The sequence below is a fragment of the Cupressus sempervirens genome, chromosome 11 (assembly GCF_028749045.1).
Source record: "Cupressus sempervirens isolate cs-2001-9-10 chromosome 11, ASM2874904v1, whole genome shotgun sequence".
NCBI classification, from domain to species: Eukaryota; Viridiplantae; Streptophyta; class Pinopsida; order Cupressales; family Cupressaceae; genus Cupressus; species Cupressus sempervirens.
Window position 1 is genome coordinate 205,787,226 of NC_143128.1, and position 15,566 is coordinate 205,802,791.

Here is a 15,566-nt window from a genome sequence, read left to right on the forward strand (position 1 = left end):
AATAACTGAACTTATCTTCTGACAATTCCTTTCATTCTCAAACTGTCCCCATGACATGGAAATATGTTCTATGCATGTGACCAAGCAAGTGTATCAAGTCATATGTAGTGTTGAATGATGCAGTTAATGTCCTATTGAACTGAAACATAGATTTGGTGGTCTATTTTGCTATGTTCCTTTACTATTAGTAGATTCAAGTATGGAATTATTTTTTGTTCAATATATATACACACATACATGTTTTTAAAAGAAATATGTTTTTGTATGGATGAACCCAAAATGAATCCGAACCCAAGCCCAAAAAAACTTGAATGAATTTCAAACCCAAATCTTGAACCGGCATCCGCATTGGAATTCAAACCGGCAACTTAGAAATTTTCTATAATATGACATATTGTTCATATTTTCAGACTGGGAGTTGACTATATTGGTTTATAACTATTCTTCTAAAATCTGTAGGAGAACATTGACTTTTGTAATGCAAGGATATAGTTCCAGATTAGTTTTCAAAAACATCATTACTTGCTTGACTAAATAGTAAAATACTATTGTACTAGTACCATGATAATCCCACTCCAGAAGTGTCAAGTCCTATACACAAGGGAAAGGACAATTTCCTAAGAATAAGCTTGTCAAAATCAATTTCAAGCATTCATAACTGCATAAGGCATATTGACAGATAGTTGGCATTCTTTCTACATAATTTTCTACACACCCAAAAGACAAAAATAAGAACATTATAACTTGTTGTCTCCATAATTTGAGATTGGTCAAAGAACTATTTAAGCTTCAATCCTTAATAAATTCCTGACATACCACAACATCATTTTCAAAATTAATATACATTGGAAAAAAAACTATCTAGAAATCTCTATATCTATTATCTCACAAATTTGTAACTCATTTTCGTTAATCTAATGAAATAATTGTAGAATTGTACCAAATGAAATACATTTTTTTGCAATATATGAGTCATGCTACTAGAGAGAGTCCAGAGCTCGGGACTGTACGAGTTAGGAGAGTCCTTGGACTCAGCGAATCTTGTTGACTTTGCCGAGTTCGAGTCTAGAGGCCATTTGCCTCGGAAATGTGGACTCTGGCTTGAACTCACAGAGTCTCGTAACTATGAAAAGAACCCTTTCTCATATGCTGACAGATTTGCATATAACCTAGAGATGTAAGGTGTCTTGGGTATAGTACATGGGGCTTGGTATGGGAACACCTTTATATAAATACAATGCTAGAAAAATACTAAGAGATGGCTACACACACACACACACACACACACAAACCCCGACACATATGCATATGTGGTCTGTCTATATATATAATGACACATATGCATTGTGTGTCTATATATGTGCTTAGTTCACATATATAGCCAGTACCATCCTTGAGTGACCCTCTTATAATCAATTGATAGGACTCTAGTTCACACAAACTTCCTAATCCATTTTGTTATGTCTCTTTTTATTGTAACCCCCTTGGGTTATGATAAGATTTCTTTCGTCGTGGGATAATTGTGAATTCTTGTGAAAAATTACAAGTAGTGGCTTTCTTTAGTTATTTTCAATCCGATGCCAGCACTTGAAAAAATATCCAATGTAATTTATAAGATATATCCAAGTAACTTATATTGGAAAGTTAATCAATTCTTAAAGGGCAATGGTTCCAAGGAGACATAGAGATATTGAATTCTTCCTAATCGATATGTGTATATGAAAGTGAAACAGAGAAGCATTCTTGATATCGGAAGAAGACCAATGTAACAAGGAATTTTATTGGAAGGTTCACCAATTTTCTGAGGATACTTCTAGGAAAGACATACACTTAGAAACTTCATTGAAATCTCTTGATGCATAATTAAACTATATGATAGAGTTCTCCTACTTGTCTAGCATTGTTGAGGTCTTAGTCAAAATTCTTTATTTGGGTCTATTTTGACAATGATAAAAGAAGATTTCATTGGCATATTACAATATAAGCTGTCTATTATCAACTACTTGAGATGAATAACATACTAACTAATCTATTTGTTTATTACTAATATTTATTTTATTTAGTCTAATCTAAATAAAAGGTCCAACTGTAAATGTAATGTGTTCCAACATTCCCCTCTTATTATATTAATTTGAGAAAATATGGAACATCACAATTTTGAATCCAACCCTTCCAGAGACTTTGATGAAGTGTATTCACTTATCCTCGTAGCTTACCTAAGAAACACCGAGCTAATTGCTTTAGGGAATCTCCTAACAATAGAATCTAAAACCATCCACACAACATGAGAGAACATAAGGGTGTAATTCCCACCCTTCATGCACATGTAATTCCCACCCTTCATGCACATGAGACACATTTCTTTTGATATTCCACATCCACGCTTCCAAGTGTGTCTAATGTCTCTTCTGATGTCGCACATAAAATGTCTTTCCTCTGAAATCCACATCTCATCCGAATTGTCTGAAGTTCTTGAAAAATCATCAACCAAGGTCCAAAACATGAATACATTAAGTGCACCCACAAGAAATCTTGCCCCCTGTTGCTCCTTAAAGGGACAAAATATAACAAGCCCAAAGAATATAAATGAAATGCAAACACAAACTGATTTATTATAGAAAAGAAGTGAATTTATACAACCCAAAACTATTTAGGTAGTTGAGTAAAACTATATAAATAGTTACATAATTAAATTGCCAAAAAACTACTTCTTAAATAATAAATAAACTGAAGATGATCCCGAAGGATTAGTTAGCATTCTCCTCTTAATCTGAAAGGATATTTGTCATGCCAAGTAGCATTGGGAATTGTCCCAGTGCTTTAGTAAAACTATTAGCAATTTGTTCTTCAGTGGAACAATGTTCAGCTGTATAGTTTTGGTCTCAACATGATGTCAAATCAAGTGATATTTGGTATTGATATGCTTGGTTTGATCATGAAATTTAGGATTCTTGGCCAATACTATTGCAGAATTATTATCGACAAATAAAGTTGTTGAAGTTATTTGTTTCTCCTGCAAGTCATCAAGAATTTTTTTGAGCCACACAATTTCTTTCGTAGCTTGAGTTGCTGCTACATATTTTGCTTCAGTTGTAGAGTCAGCAGGAATTGTTTGTTTCTTTGATCTCCAAGTAATAGTAGTTGATCCTAGAGTTGTCAAATAACCATAAGTAGATAACCCATTCTTTTTGTCACTATCAAAATCTGAGTCAGAATAGCCAGTAAGATGGAAGTCTGAAACTTTTGAATATTTCATGCCAAGAGTTTGAGTTCCTTTTAGATATTTTAAAACTCATGTTGCAATCCAATGCCCTTCACATGGTTTATGCATAAATCTAGACAAAATTCCTACTGCAAAGGTAATGTCACGACGAGTATTGGTGAGATAAATCAAACTTCCAATAAGTTGCCTATACTTGGTTGGATCTTCAAAAACATTTCCTTCATTGGATGAAATCTTCAGATTTTGGAAATAAAATTACAATCTTTCATGCCAAATTTGCATAATAACTCTCCAATATATTTTTTCTGAGAAATAAAAATGAACTTAGGATTTTGAATGACTTCAATACCTAAGTAATAATGAAGTGATCCTAAGCCTGCCATATCAAAACACTTTTTCAACTCTCTCTTAATGGATTCTATATAATCATCATTATTGCTTGTGATGAGAAGATCACCAATATATACGACTAGATACACAATTGATCTACCAATTTTCCTAAGTTGCCGATTCGGGTTCGGGGACGGGTTCGGATTCGGGGTTCGGTTCGTGGATTTGGGCAATTTTTTTTTTCCCCATTTGGGTTCGTGGGTGGGTTCGTTAGTGTGTGTGTGTGTATATATATATATATGCAAAAAAAATTATAAACTCATATAGTTGTAAAAGTAAAACTAAGTCATTCCATAGTATGAATATATCAATATTACTTGATTATTGATCAATGCCAAATGTCAAGGATAAACATTAAATACTCACTCATTAATCTATGCTAATGTTGTAAATAAAATCATACATTGAATTACTAAAATGCAAAATGGAATTTCAAAACATAGACTACTTCATCAGATTGATAGATAATAAATTATGACTTAATAAAGTTTGAAACTGTGAAACATAGTGATAAATCATAAATGACTCAATGAGTCAATGACAAATGTTTAAACATAGTTTATCAAAGATGCAAATGCCCTTCAAGGGTCAAATGGGTCATCAAAATATGAGGGATCAATGGCTTCATCCTCATCTATATCATTGACATTTTCCACATCATTGGAACCCAAACCGGTTCCACTAGCCCCAGATGCAACCACATCCTCCTCCTCGTCCTCCTCAACATCTAGGAAGGCAATTCTAGATATATCTTGGACAGTCATATCCAAGTTAGAAGTCTCAGGTAGTACATCCCACAACTTCTCTGGTCCCTTCTTATATCCTGGATCCTTGCATGATAAGAGGCGCCAGTTGTTGTGAATAAATACCAAGTCCTTTGCTTTCTTTGAACCCAACCGGTTATGCTTCACTGAGTGGATAAAGGAGTATGTACTTCAATTCCGCTCAGCAGCAGAAGAGCTTGCAACCTAGAGAGACAACCAACAAATTTTAAAAAATTAGCTAAGTAATTTTACAATACAATAGGAATTTAAGAGTGCTAATTCGACAAGCTAAGTGGCCATAAGAAAAGGAAAAAAAACTTAAATACATACTTGTGACAAGATCTTAATGGCAAGAGGTTGGAGGTACATGTAACTTTCCCCATGTAAGTACCACCATCCAATGGCATCCAATTTACTTCGGTCATTGATTGCATCAGGCTCTGCATTTTTGCTTGAGACAAAATCAACAAACTCTCTCCTAACATTTGATGCCACATCAGGATCACTAAAGAGCCTATTAAGTGCCCTCTTATACCCAGCAGCAACTTCAGGATCTCTATATGGTGCCACTCTACCAGGAATAGCAAGTATCTCACTGCTATAATATCTAGGAGAAAGTGCATATGCCAAGAGGTGTAAAGGTGTAGTCATCTTGTTCCAACGATGTAGAACAATTTTCTCCACCTTAGTGTACAAGGTATCAGGATCCTGCTCTCTCCTCTGAATGACCTGGGATGTCAAATGATGTATATGTAAGTTATCTTGATGTAGTGTTAATAACTTAATTAAAATCAAAAATAAAAATCTCTCAATAAACAAGGATAAAGTATTGTATAAAAATTTAAACTTACTGATTTCATTCTTTCTAGCATAGAGTCCATGGCATCATATATGTTCCCCAAACAAGGCTCATCCGTGTCGGCATACCGAAGCATAGACATGATGGGCTCAGTGAGTTCTAATGCATATTCCACCCTATTCCAAAAATTATCACTCAAGATCAAATCCTTTACAGTTTTGGCTTTTTCTGTATCAGCTTGCTTCCATCCACCCCATTTGTTGCTAATAACCATTTGACCCAATGCCTCTTTCACCCTCACAAGTCGTCTAAGGACGATTGTGTGTGAAGCAAACCTTGTTTCAACAACCTATTACCATGTTAATTCAAATTGTAAGTTAATATGATAAGTTGATAACACAAAAATTTAAGAATATGTATTAAATTTTGTAAAGTATGACACAAAAATTAATATGATAAATGAAGCTAAATAAAGTTAAAAATTTACCTTCAATAGTTCCAAGCGGGAGAAAGTTCTGAAAATTGCTTGTGACATATGGTGGTTTGTCACAAACATTTGGATCTGCTCACCCTCCTCATACACATTTTTCATCCATTCAATTTGGCTGCCCATTGTTTTCATCACCAAGTTCAAGGTGTGGATAGTGCATAGTGTCCAAAAGATATGCTCATATCGTGCTTCTACCAAAGCACTTGCAGCCTTACAAACTTTAGCATTGTCCATTATTACTTGGACAACATTGTCAACTCCCACGGACTCTATGGATTCAATGAGAAGTTGGGCAATAAAATTTGCATCCTTTACTTGCCCTTCACAATCAACCGCCTTCAAAAACATTGCCCCCTTGGGGCAAACAGCAATCACATTTATTAATGGACGGTTTTTGCACTCTTTCCATCCATCAGAGACAATGCTCACCCCCGTTTGGATCCAAGAATCTCTTATTGGTTTGAGGAGGTTTTCTACATTCTTTCTCTCCTTATGCAATATGGTGGTTCTCAACTTTTCATATCCAGGGGATTGGTAACCATGAGGTGCATCATTTATTTCTTTCACCATCTCTCTCCAATAAGGGGATCTCACTAGATTGAATGAAACACCATTTTTAATGAGGCAACGCCCAACCTTTATGTCAGCAATTTCTCTCTTGTCATTTTCAAATGCCGTATCTAATGGGCCTCTCTTGCGGGATGCGGGTGTTTCTATTTCATCTTCATCCATAGATGGGGTAGGTAGGAAGGGATGTGGTTTACTAATTGTTTGAGAGGGTGGTGTTGGTGGTATTTGCTTTGACTTATCTTTTTTTGCCTTTGACACTAACCTATCAGCCTCTTCTTGTTCTTTTAACATGCCTGCTATTTGAGGAGCCGAAAACCCTTTTTACCTCCTTCTGGGGGCCCCTCACACATGGAAATCCCTTGACTTGGTGGACCTATCAAATGATGTTTAACTCGGAAATAGGAGCTTCTATATTGGTTTTGGCAAAAATTGCATTTCCATATATACCCTCCCCCACCAGCACATTGCTCAATTCTTGTTGTATACGTCTACAAAGGAGAGCCTTTATCAATTTTAAATCTTTGGGATCCCACCCCACCCACTGAACCCTGACTACTCATTCTTGGATTCTTGCAATCTATAAAAACAAATTTAAAAAAATATTTCAAAACTTATACAAAAATTGATAAAAATTTAGAACAATAAATATAAAAAATTTAAAAAATTAAAAACAAACTATGAAAGAAGCAAAAGGAAGGATCAAATGCATACCTGGAACACTCAACACTGATTATTTGAAGGATTTGAGACTCCACAAACAATCTCTACAACCTTCTCTTCAAACTTGCAAAATGGCCACACCAAAATGAAAGAGCAAAATGACAAAGCAAATGAGAGATTAGATGAATGAAATGCATCTAATAGGCCTTACTTTAGGGTTTGGCAAAAAAAACAATAAAAAAAAACATAATTTTATTGCTTTTTTGGGCCACTTTTTGGCTCCACCTGTCGCGGGTCCGCTCGGGTTCGCGACCGGTCTGGGCAGGGTCCGCATTTTGGCCTGCGGGTCCTCCCGACCAAAATGCGAACCCTGCCCGGACCGGTCGCGGACCCGGGCTCCGATCCGGACCCGAATGAATCTGGACCCGGACCCAAGCTCCAGGGTGCGAATCCGGTAACTTAGCAATTTTCTTGACAAAGAGAGTTACATCATCTAGACTAAAATGCTTGTAGTCTAATTTGAGGAGGTGCTTAGTTAGTTTTTCATACCAAGCACGTGGTGCTTGCTTCAGAACATACACAGATTTTACCAATTTACATACCTTTTGTTCTTGACCTTTGATAACAAAGCCTTGAGGTTGCAACATATAGACATTTTCCTTCAAATATCCATTCAAAAAGATTGTTTTAACATCCATATGATGTATATTCCATCCTTTTTGTGTTGCTAAAAGAACAATGCTCAAATAGTTCCCGACTTTGCCGTAGGAGAAAAAGTTTCAGTGTAGTCAACACCTTCTCTCTGAGCATATCCTTTTGCTACAAGTCTTTCTTTGTGTTTGTCAAGTGAACTATCAGTTTTATATTTGTTCTTATATACCCACTTGCAGCCACTAGGTTTGGTTCCAATTGGAGGGTCCACTAACCTCCAAGTTCCAATTTTTATGAGAACATCATACCCTCTTTGCATTACACTTCTCCATGCATCACTTGCTAGTTCATCAACAATAGAGAAATTTAAATCAACATCTTCATGCCTTTTTGGAATTTTCTTGGCCCACATTGATTTATGGATTGATTGCTCTAATGTTTTCTCAATCTCAAAAGCCTTTGATATATTCTTCACAAATTGGTTGATATTCTTTTGCAATAGGTTTTTCACAAACAATTTCAGACTTTTTAGAACTGTTCGTCTCTTTCAACAGGTTCTTCATAAACTATTTCAGATTCTTTAGAATTGTTCTCTTTCATATTGTTTTCATTCTCTGTAACTTCCAAAGATTGACCTAGAAAGGGAATCCCCCTTTAAGAGTTGGAAGTTCATTATCCCATTCATGATAAAAAAAATTTTGATTGAAATCTATCAAGATGAGCAAGTTGTTTGTCAATACTTTGTGCATCTTTTTCAAATTCAAGAAATATAACATCTCTAGAAATAATAATTTTTTTATTCTCCTCATCATATAGATGATAAGCTTTGGAAGTAGTAGAATATCCCAAAAAAATGCATTTTCTACTCCTATCTTCCAATTTATTTCTTAGCTAAGCAAGAATTAAACCATAACAGGTGGGACCAAAAGCCCTAAAATGCTTGACACTTGGAAGATGGTCATGCCACATTTCATTGGGAGTTTACTTTGCAGTGCAGTAGAAGGACTTCTGTTCTTTATGTGGACAACACAAAGAACTGCTTCTCCCCAAAACATTAATTTAACATTTTTAAAAAACATCATAGATATTACCATATTCAGGAGTGTTCTATTCATACTTTCTGCCACAACAAACCCACACCATTTTTTTGTGGGTTATAAGGAACAATTCTCTGATGCTTAATACCATTTTCTTGCAAATATTTCTCAAAATCTTTAGAAGTGTACTCACCACCATTATCACTTCTTAGGGTTCCAATATTGAGTTGAGTCTCATTTTCATCCACAAATGAAAATTTTTGAAGGTATCAAAAGCTTGAGATTTTTCTTTTAATAAATAAACCCAACACATCTTGGTATAGTCATCAATACAAGTCATTATGTATTTGTTTCCATTTGCAGATGGATGTCGTCGATAGAAACTGTAGCCGACAGGGTGTTGTCATTGGTAAAGATTTTGTAGCCGACGAGCCGATGGGTTCATGTCGTCGGTAAAGATTTTGTAGCTGACGGGTAGATTAGTATTTTTATGTAGCCGACGGACCCCTTCGGGAAGGTTTGGCAGAAAGTATTTATACCCCGTTTAGGTTCATTGTAAATTATCATATCTTATCTGATCTCAGGCTTTGGATGTAATCTGTTGGCATATGCGAATAAAGAAGTACTGTTGTTGCTGTTTGTGTTCATTATCTGTGTGCAATACTTAATTAATCTATGATGTAAACAATGGAAAAGGCATAGGCCCACACAAATCTAAGTGAATGAGACCTAGCTTTCTAGAAGCTCTAAACATAGAATCATTAATAAGTTGTTTATTGTGTTTTCCTAAAATGCAAGCATCACACTGAGAAATTTATTTTGGGATAGTTGGAAGTTCTTGAATTTCATTTTTTTTGATAATTCTGAGACTATCATGGTTAATGTGACCAAAACTTGCATGCCATAACAAGTTGGAAGAAAAATTATCACTATGTTGCGAAAAATTTGCATAATTATGAGAACTTGATGAAGTACCATTCAATTGTAAAAGTTTATCATCTTCCACTCCAATCATTACAATCACATGATCAACATCTCTTCTAATCTTAATAATACCATCAAACATATGTATTGAATGACCTTGCTGTCTAATATGCACAAGTGATATTAAATTTCTTTTCAATTGTGGAAGATAAAGAACATTAGAAAGTATGTAATCAGCAAGACCTGGTAATTTAAGTCTAATATATCCAATGCTTGAAGGTTTTAACTCAGATTGTCAGCAAGATATACTACTCCATTTGATCATTGAATGTCTGAAAATACAACTCTTCTAAATGTTATATGACATGTGGCTCTAGTATCTAACAACCAAGTATCATTCAAAGTAGAATTTGAAGTACTAAAAACTTCTTCAATCCCAACATTAAAATGTGCTATAACATAATGTGCAGATTCAGGAGGGTTACCTCTATCTGGTGACTTCTTGTCACAAATCTTCTCCCATGGAGTTCGACAAAGATTGGCACTATGACCCATTTTTCCACATCCATAGCATTGTATAGATTGCCTTTCTTTTTGTTCATAATCTCTATGTTGGTGTCGTGGCTGAGAATATTGTCTATCACCTTATAATTTTTACTCCTCCTGCCTCTAGACTGTCTTCTTCCACAACCTCTGTTGCTATTGTCATGTCTAGAAGATTCATCACTGGATGTTTGCCCCTATTCTTGTTGTGCAAGACATAACGTCTCAGCATTTGAAAGTGATTCTTTCTTCCCAAATGCTTTTTCTCTCTCTGCAATCTTCTCCACAAGTTTGTCAAATGCTATATCGTTCATCTTTTTGCTAGCTCGAAGAGATTCAAGATAGTGTGAATAGGTAGGATAAAGAGCTTTAATAAAAGCAGTGAGTTGTAGATCTACTTTTACACCTGTGGCTTCAATATCATGAAATAAAGCCCTAATTTCAGAGGCTAGCTTCATTAGATCATTATCTTTTATTTCTAAGTTGAGAACTTCATTAATAATTGAATGAATTGAAGTTCTGAATGAGAATCATACAGATCTTTGAGTTTCTTTAATGCTGCAAATGCACTCTTACAAGACATTATATGTCTACATACCTCTTTAGTAATAGAGGCAGCAATGAGAGCATAAGCCTTTTTGTCTTTACTCTTCCAAATGACGAGTTCCTTTTCATCCGTAGGCTGCTCTGGCCCTTCATTTTCATCTTTTCTTTTATGAACATCATCCCACAAATCTTTAAAAATATGAGTATTTTTAACTTTCCGAAACCATTCATGGTAATTCTCTTTTTCAGAAAGAACTATTCCAACAATTGAAATTAAAGAATGCATTGGAATCATTGTTCAATCTAAGTTCTTTTTCTCCAACAACTTGGCTCTGATACCACTGTAACAGGGCCAAAGAATATAAATGAAATGCATACACACTGATTGATTTATTATAAGAAAGAAGTGAATATATACAACCCAAAACTGTTCAGGCAGTTGAGTAAAACTATATAAGTGGTTACATAATTAAACTGCCAGAAAACTACTTCCTAAATAATAAATAAACTAAAGATGGTCCCGAAGGATTAGTTAGCAGTACAAACATGATGCCAAGTCCCTTTTTTATTCAAAACAAAAATAAGGTGCCTCTCATGCAATCAAATATCTTTGAGCAAGAAGCTAGCTTGGGATGATACTGACTTCTAATATATCCTATTGCAATACATCCATTTGATGACTCAAATGCATCTTTAAAGAACCTGCCATGTATAAAAAAGATGGCCCTAAAATCTGTATTTGATCCTAATATTGTGACCTTTTTTAAACTGAAATTGGGCTTTTTCATTCTGCTTTTGTTACGTTGCTTGCATTCGTCATCCTGCTGTGATACCAAATGAGAGCAATAAAAGCAGAAACAAAAATTTATTATTTCATATATGTATTACAATGCATGCTGCAAATGCTTATAAAGCATTGTATTCCTGTTATCGACCACCTCACAGGAATAAATTCCCAACTAACCTGTCTGTTTACCGCAAACATTTATTTAGTTTAATCTAATCTAACAGAAAAACTTAACTGCAAACATGAGATAGTAAATTTAAAACAAATGGTTTAGCTTCTCCAATGTTTATGTCTTTATCTGTTTGTATGTAGGATCATATCTTCCATTAAAAATTTACAGGTATTTCACTTAGTAAAGTTTGTTAATTCTCCTATCACCTGGATCTATATATATCAAGCAATGAGCATAAATTCTGTTTTTAGAAGTTCAAAATTGGGATTGATGATTGAGTACACAACCTGCCACAACTGGATGCAAGGAGTTTCATTCTTTGGTCATTTGAGTATTCTGGTAACCATATTAGAAAATGGTCAGAGTGCAGTATAAATTTTGAGCTTCACATTTGTACGGGCTATGTCTATTAATTTTTGTTTTGATTTGTTCCCTACTGAACCAATAAGATTGCTGGCTTGAAATAGATTTTAACTGTGACAAGTTAATAGAATGTCTTCAAGTCTAGGAGACGAAATTTTTTCTGAAAAGAAGACAGTGATAAACTTAGCAGACATAACCTGTTTATGATTGAAAAAAGAATATATTATTATAAGGATGATTATTCCTTTTGAAGCGTTAGGAAGGAATAAATGTTTTCCTAGATCCAAGTAACTCTCTTAAGGATAAAGATGAAAAGTAAACTAATTCCTAAGGGCTCATTATAGCTTCAATGGATTATTTTTGTTCTCACTTTGCCTTGTGTATATTTTTGTTCTCGCTTTGTCTTGTGTAATTGGGAATGGCAAACAAGTTATCAACTTATCAATAGACATCATTCCCTATTGTTTTTGCTGATCAGTTTCTTCTTCCCATCTTCAAAATTTGGGTTTGATTTTGTATTCTTCATAAGTCACATGTCTAGCTCAGCTCCAGGCTACCATATGTTTAAATACTATGTTGATCTCCACATATCTGTAATTTAATATTTGTTTTTCTTTGCATATACAAACACTATCAAAAGATATTTTTGACAGGTAGCAGGACTCACTAATAACTCCCACTTAGAAGAAGCACAAGAAATACGCCAACATGTGATGACACACCCATTCTTGGGGAAGCATGTATTGAAAGTTGCAAGGGTAACTTTGTAAAATATCTTTAGTATTTTTAACATGTTTCTTGATGTTTTGTTATAATTCTTATGTTTGTGGATACCATAAAATGGAAATGATCAAAGATTGAATGAAATGCAGAGGAGGTTGGATGACATGTACTATGTGGGACTTACAGAGAACCATAAGGATTCTGCTAGAATATTAGCAAATATGTTTGGCATAGAAATGCTGTCTCATTTACACACTTCAAACTTCTTCTTTCCGAGTTCCCATGTAGTTAGTAACAAGACAGGTCAGCAGGCTAAGAAATACCATCTTATTGATTTTTGGGAATGCTTGCATTTGTATTCAAACCATACCTTCTCAATCTGTTATACACTGAAAAGAACGAGTTTCTATATTGATATTATTTTCTAACATGTCATTCATGTTGAGTTGGAGGCTTATCTAAAGAAGAAAACAGAGGAAGCCTGGGGTTAATCCGGATAAGATAAACATAATTTGTTGTTTAACTAGTAGTATGAAACACTCTACCTTTTAAAGATTGAAAACTTCAAGAAGTCTGCTTACTCAGATTTTGAAACTTGTCTATTGGGAACAATACATGAAAAAGGCCTACTGTTGGATTGAGGTGATGGGGGGAGATTTCTTATCATTTTTGAACAACTCTTCAAATTTTACTTGCAGGTTTGACCAAAGAAACAAGTCAAGCACAGGTAATTTTGGGCCTCACGTTTGGCAATGTGAATCTTCTTAGGTGAACAATGCATAGTATTTATTGTTATCCGCCACCTTGATTAAGGAATTGTAAAATATAATTTGTGTTTCCTTCCACACCACAGGTCACTGTTGAGGAGCAGAAATCAAACATAAACTCTGCTATCGATAATGCTAATGAATGAAAGCGAAATGTGAGCTCATTTTATATTAATTTGATGCACCCCATCTTTAACTGTCTTCGTAAATGTCTAATTCCATAGCTTCTTTCTTAAGAAAAGCTTGATTTTTCAACAAAATGTCATTGTTCTGGCTATCATGATGGTAGCAGTGAAAACATTGATAATTTATTTTCATTCTGTTTTTGCAGTTAAGAGTTGGTAGTATTCTTAAAAATTATGAAAAATGTGCCTTCATTACACCGTCTAGTCGATCTCAGCACCATATTTCTTTGTTGAATTCCATTGCGCGAGACTTCACAAAAAGATATTTGTAAAGAATCAATTATTTACTCAAAATATATTTATTTGTAAAGGTATTTGTGAAACCCAGGTGGCGGTGTCATCACAACATGGCAAGAACTACCATTCCTTTCCCTGGGTTTGTAGCTGCCACTATGTTTCTTGTCCTATTGGAAAAGTTATCATGATACTTTTGTCCTAGGTATACTTGGAATTTTAAAAATGTAAATTACTGATCTTTGGATTTCAGAGAAAGTTTGATTAAAGGATATCAATCTTATTTTGTAGCAGCATGGCCATTACAATGAAAATTGAAATTCAAGCTTACATATAGTTGGGGCAATTTTTGTGAAAAACATTGCATTTTCAGATTACCACAATAATCGACGATAACAATGACAATTACCAAATATAATCTGTTGATGCGAGTTTTGTGTCACTACATAACATATTAGTAATTGGATGCTTGATACAGAATATCAAATACACAATTCCTCTCTTGAAAAGTTATCTCTCATGGGACATGAGTATAACTCCAATGTTCCTTACACCGTTGGATACTCGCTCAGTTTTATCAATGTGATTTGCTGGTAATCACGTAGGCGGCCTTACGTTTTCTTGTTTGAGAAAAATTTGGATCTTGGTGAGAAAATGGAGATGGTGGTTCGGTGTGAATGCTAGATGATGTTGATGGCGCGATGATGGCAATGTAGGGTGAATGGCGATGGAAGGTGAGAATGCCGATGTTTTGGTTTACTTCTCTAACTAACCTCTTCTAAGCATGAAATTTGGCTACTCAACTACTCCTACTCCTAAGAATGGAAGGTTAGCAGATGGACGGGGATCGAATCTAATGAAGGCTAACCAGCGGCCCTACCTCCATAGATGCAACGCTTCAAAGGAAAGTAAACTAGATCACCACACAAAGCCTCCCAACCAGCTGCTAGGATGCTAGTGGCCTAGTGTTGACCCCTATCAAACATCTACCAAAGCTACAATGCAACAATCCATTTTATTTTACTCTTACTCTAACAACTTGAAATGAAATTGCTTCAACTTGAAAAGAAAATTTAACTATGTGGAAGTAGAAAACATGCAATAACACCCAATGTTCTTAGTCAACATGCAATGAAAAAGAGAGCACTTTGGTATTATTTTCGCAACAATTTCTCCAACACTTCCCTTTTACAAATGAGAGCCAATGGCCTTATATAGAGGTCCAAAATACAATGGACGGTAGAGATCAAAACAAGATCGACGATCCAGATTGGATCCAAAAACCCTAATTAGGGTTGCCACCCCATCGGCCAATGAGAAGATGCCACCTCATCAATGGACCAATGAAAAAAGTGCAAAAGTGGCAACCAATGAGAAGGCACCAAAATGGTGGCCAATCAGAAACAAACACTTGTCCTATTCTAGAAGAAAGAGAAAGTTGCCACTTGGGCTTACATAAGATGATCTTCTAATATAATTCTTCCTTTTTCTTTTGTTCTTTTAGCTAAGGCAATGAACTTAGCTAGCCTTTCGTTAACTTCTTCCATAGGAGGACAAGGTGTGTGCTTCGCTCGGAGTTCTGCTGACTTTGCCACGCTGTTTGCTGCTTGTAGTATCCTTTTGTGATCCTTCTCATATTCCTTTGCAAACCCAATAAAAGCATTGAGTGAGGAAAGGGTGTTCAGATGTCTCCTTTTGACGGCAGCCTTTCCTAACTCATCCAATCTCGATCCAAATC

The 15,566-nt window shown here is 35.1% G+C and overlaps 1 protein-coding gene and 1 pseudogene across 1 annotated transcript; one reads left to right on the forward strand and one right to left on the reverse strand.

Annotated features, from left to right (window-relative positions):
* The window catches only part of LOC149528891 (protein-tyrosine sulfotransferase-like), a 130,398-nt pseudogene that overhangs the window by 96,628 nt on the left and 18,204 nt on the right, over positions 1 to 15,566 (forward strand).
* LOC149528892 (uncharacterized) lies at positions 4,576 to 5,519 on the reverse strand. The gene is made up of 2 exons (XM_089811100.1): positions 5,229 to 5,519; positions 4,576 to 5,106 (listed from the first exon to the last, which is right to left on the reverse strand). Exons 1-2 carry the CDS (start codon positions 5,448 to 5,450, stop codon positions 4,696 to 4,698), a joined length of 633 nt encoding a protein of 210 aa, XP_089667226.1. The 5' UTR covers positions 5,451 to 5,519; the 3' UTR covers positions 4,576 to 4,695.

Coding starts and splice junctions, on each gene's coding strand:
- LOC149528892 (XM_089811100.1), bottom strand. CDS start 5,450: ATGGTTATTAGCAACAAATGGGGTGGATGGAAGCAAGCTGATACAGAA. Junction 5,107..5,228: donor TGCTAGAAAGAATGAAATCA/GTAAGTTTAAAT, acceptor TTGACATCCCAG/GTCATTCAGAGGAGAGAGCA.